General features: G+C 41.0%; 1 protein-coding gene and 1 long non-coding RNA gene across 3 annotated transcripts in view; one reads left to right on the top strand and one right to left on the bottom strand.

Moving 5' to 3' along the window:
* The window catches only part of GRM5 (glutamate metabotropic receptor 5), a 383,964-nt gene that overhangs the window by 745 nt on the left and 379,332 nt on the right, over positions 1 to 3,887 (bottom strand). Inside the window, 1 exon segment of the mRNA XM_015600323.1 lies at positions 5 to 190. Within this exon segment, the coding sequence (XP_015455809.1) occupies positions 5 to 190 (186 nt within the window).
* LOC112474564 overlaps positions 1 to 3,887 on the top strand; it is a 30,582-nt gene that overhangs the window by 473 nt on the left and 26,222 nt on the right. For both annotated transcript variants that reach the window (XR_003044392.1, XR_003044391.1), the window contains exon 2: positions 1,020 to 1,624. This is a non-coding gene — a long non-coding RNA (uncharacterized LOC112474564). The remainder of the gene's footprint in view (positions 1 to 1,019; positions 1,625 to 3,887) is intronic.

Below are 3,887 nucleotides of genomic sequence, written 5' to 3' on the forward strand. Positions count from 1 at the left end.
GACCCCAGCGGTGGCGCCCGCACCGCTCGCGCCCAGGCCGCGGCTCTCCGTGCTCTTGGGGAAGGGCTTGATGACGGCCGTCTGGTTGGGATTCTCTTTCTTGTTGATGTGGATGGACAGTCGCTGCCACAGGTGCTGCCCCCGACTGCTCCTCTCATTCTGGGCCCACGTGACGGATTTTCCGTTGGAGCTGTGGAGAGATGAAAGACAGGTGACTGAGCCAGGTCATGGGCTGGCTTTCCCAATGGTGGGTGGTTATATAGGGTTTAGAATGGGAAAGACTCTCCTTGTTCTCTCAGGAAATAAGGTATCAAGAGGACACCACGGAAAGATATCTTGGAAATGGCTTTTGTTTTGAGTTAAAGGATGCTTTCATGTAACTGGCCTTCCATTGATCATTTCCAGGAAAGTGTGTCAAGGAGATATTAGTAAGGATGAAGGAGTATTTATGGAGTTTCCGCAGTAGTTCTGAGCCCATCCAATAGTGTAACATACGGTTATACTGAAAATATAGAAACAGGGGCTTGCAGTATTGTGGTTGTGTGCAGAAATGTCTGAAAGAAAACGTTAGAAGTAGGACCTCAACATACCAATCCAGTCATCAAAGGGGAGAGGTGGGGTGAGAGTCAAGGGTTACCAGGAAGTAGACAGTGTTTCCAGTTCAGTTTTTATTCTGCAGCCAATGGTTGGTGTATTTAACTAGGGATTTCTGTCTGAACTCTTGACTTTGAAGATGCTTTTACTTAGTCTGGTTTATCTGCTGGAAAATACAAATTCAGTGAACATATAGGAATTTCTAATTAGAACGTTTCTATTTCACAGAAAATGTCCTCACACATTCATTTTTAGACCTTAAACTTGAAATAACAATTCTATGAGGGAGCATGCTGTATATTTCCTTTGGCATCTAGCATATTGCTTTCAAATTAGGGTCTTGATGAGTGTTTTCTGACTGACATGATTTCTAAGGGCCTTCTTTCTCTTCCATTTCCTAACTAGTCCTTTCGGTTCCACTCTAGGATCTGAAAGCTGCTCAGTTGAAGATGCAATTGGCGCCTCAGCCTCAGAGACTGACTATACCATCCTTATTGCAAAAAATGACACAACAGCCTCTGAAGCTACAGACCCTCTATCAGGAACCTCATGGGTGGTCAGAGGAGGATGTGGCCTGACCTTCAGGGATGGCATATGGGGAGATCCTGGTGCAATTTCTCATCACAAAGAAGTCTGAGATCTCTGTAACTAGGGATCCGTTATGTCCAGACAGCTGTGTTCTAGGTGCTGTGACCAAGAGATAGCCTTAGTCAGTCTATGGACAAAAGGCTTTGGCTATCCAATTTTATCTTCTCAGCAAGTGATTATTAAACTTAATCATGCATAACATTCATCTAGGGCATTTTCAAATTTCCCAGGTAGGACTCCAAGAGATTCTGATTGGCTGGATTGGGTTCCAAGGATCCATGTATTTTACAAGCACTGTGCCCCCTGCTCTCCTAAGGGATTTTGCAGCAGGTATTTCACAAACAGAAACTCCAACAGGAAGCTATCCTTTCTCTTTGGGTTCCGGTTGCTGCCTTGGTCTCCTGGAGGAGGCCAAGCTAGAGGGCTGACCTGCCTTTGCCAGGTAAGGGACTGAATTGTATTTGTAGCCCACCTGCTTTGGGATGCCTGACTGCAACTGCCAGATCCACTCTGCCTGAGATACCCACTCCCTTGATAACAGACCACTGTTTCCATAGCCCCTATAGCAAAATGCTTCCTGCCTCTTTCCCCTGTTTCTTCTCATTTCTTCATCTGTCCTTTTCCACTTTGGGGTCTTACTTTCTCTGCTTCTTCCTTTGAACTCTCATTCCATTTAATCTACACAATACTTTGCAACCTGGTGTCCTTCAGAATTCTGGAATGTGAGATGTCTCTTACCTTCACCTCTCTTTCTGGAAGGGATGGACAGATTATTTCCAGGTTTGAAGGTTGCTATGCATCCCCAGCAGCAGAAAGGGCCCTGCCAACATGTTAACTTCTGTTTCCAGGAGAGTTTCAGGGTTTATTTTTACATTTTGCATTAACCTGACCTGCCACCTTTTGTATTTTTAGTGCATTACTTTTTTTCTTCCCAGGTGTTCACTAACTCTTGGAAATGGCACAGAAGAAATGGGCCAGATTATTTATGGGATTTGACTGAGAGGATGGTTGCCAACAACTCCCCTTTCTTCCCTACCAGTAGGATAAGAAACAGACATGTCGGGAGGGACAATTAGTCTTTCAGGTCTCTGAGGCAATTTTTAATACAAAGCATGGACTAGAAACTAGAAGTACAACTGGTTTTATTCTCCAAGTTTTACTCTAGGGAAGTTCTTGCTCCCAGAACAGAAAGGTTTTGATGGAACATAACTTTGGGTAATAACACTGAGTCTTTGGATTCACATGTAGCCCATGCCCCAAAACATGATAGCAATTTGAAAAAACTTTTGGATGAATATGTGAGAAGGAAGCTATCCTAGCCAACCAATCTGCATAAAATCTTTGCTCACAGTGTCCATGGTCATGTGGAAGAGAAAGCACCAGACCATCTGAGTAACAACAGACACGGACACCAAAGACCCAGAGAAATGGAGTCCAAATATGAGCACTTCATTTCATTTCTTGGGTAATAAAAGATTTTTGTTTTTCTACAAAGTAAATGGAAACTCTTTAAGGAAAAAAAATTGACTTACGACATTAGTCTGTTTATTAGTGGAATATAGTTTCCATGAAGACAGGGGCTTTATCTCTCTTGTTCATTGACCAGCAGGGTCTTAATAAGCATTTGACAGGTGAATAGGATTCTTAAGATAACAGGGCCTTTGTATGTGTCCTGGAAGGTGCAATGGACAAAGGATTCTAAAATCTGGGTCCAGTTCTGGATCTGCCATCCTGGATGCTTGGAAAATAATAATCTTGTTAAACCTTGGTAAAAAAAACAGACAGTATAATCATTTGGTGAAGATCGTTGTGAGGATTTAGGTCAAAGGGTTTGGTAAGGAGAAGGTACCAAAGGATTAGTTTATGCATGCTATGGGAATACTACATTTCAGAAAATAAAAACAATACTCAGTGCTATTTTTGAGCTCAAGTTTGTGGAACAGAGAATTCAGTGCAAAGTAAAATATATGGTAAAGCCATAATATTTCTGGTTGTTTCTCCTTAACCTGGCCAGTTATAACAAAAATTGGAGTTCCATAGGGTTTGATCTGTGGCCTGTCTTTTCTCTACCTGCGTCATATCCTTCTTGGGTGATCACATCTACTCCAGTAAATTTCACATACCTCTTCTACATTTTGCTTCTTTCTGAAATGCTCTTTCATTGTGATCTGTCCTCTCTGCATTTTCTCCTTTTAGCTTAAGCACTTCCAATCATTTTTTTTTTCTGTTTCGCCTTAATTGCCTTTTTTTGAGGGATGCTTTCTTGACCCGCCTCCTGACTAGATTAGGTTCCCATAGTCCTTGCATTAGGCACTTAAAAACTCTTTGCTGTGTGTGCATCTCATTGCTGATAGAGTATTATGAAGGCACAGATAGAGAGGGTTCTTTGTTGCCTGTTATATCCATAGTACCCAGTGCATTGTTTAGAATACAGTAGGTGCTCAATAATATTTTGGGTCAAATAGTTGAATGTATAAATGCATTTCATTTAAAACATTTTATATTGAATTGTTTTCCTATTAGAATTAAACTTTAAGAGTAATTCAGTGTTAATGAAGTTCTTTTTGTCTTATGGATCTATTTTTTGTATAACTCACTGTATGAAATAGTACTCAGTGTATACGGATAAAAGATATTTCATTAGCTAAGTATGAAAATCACAAAAGAAGTGTTTACTGCTTTTTTTGTAATTTATATATAAATTA

Source organism: Pteropus alecto, unplaced genomic scaffold (genome assembly GCF_000325575.1).
Source record: "Pteropus alecto unplaced genomic scaffold, ASM32557v1 scaffold7, whole genome shotgun sequence".
NCBI classification, from domain to species: Eukaryota; Metazoa; Chordata; class Mammalia; order Chiroptera; family Pteropodidae; genus Pteropus; species Pteropus alecto.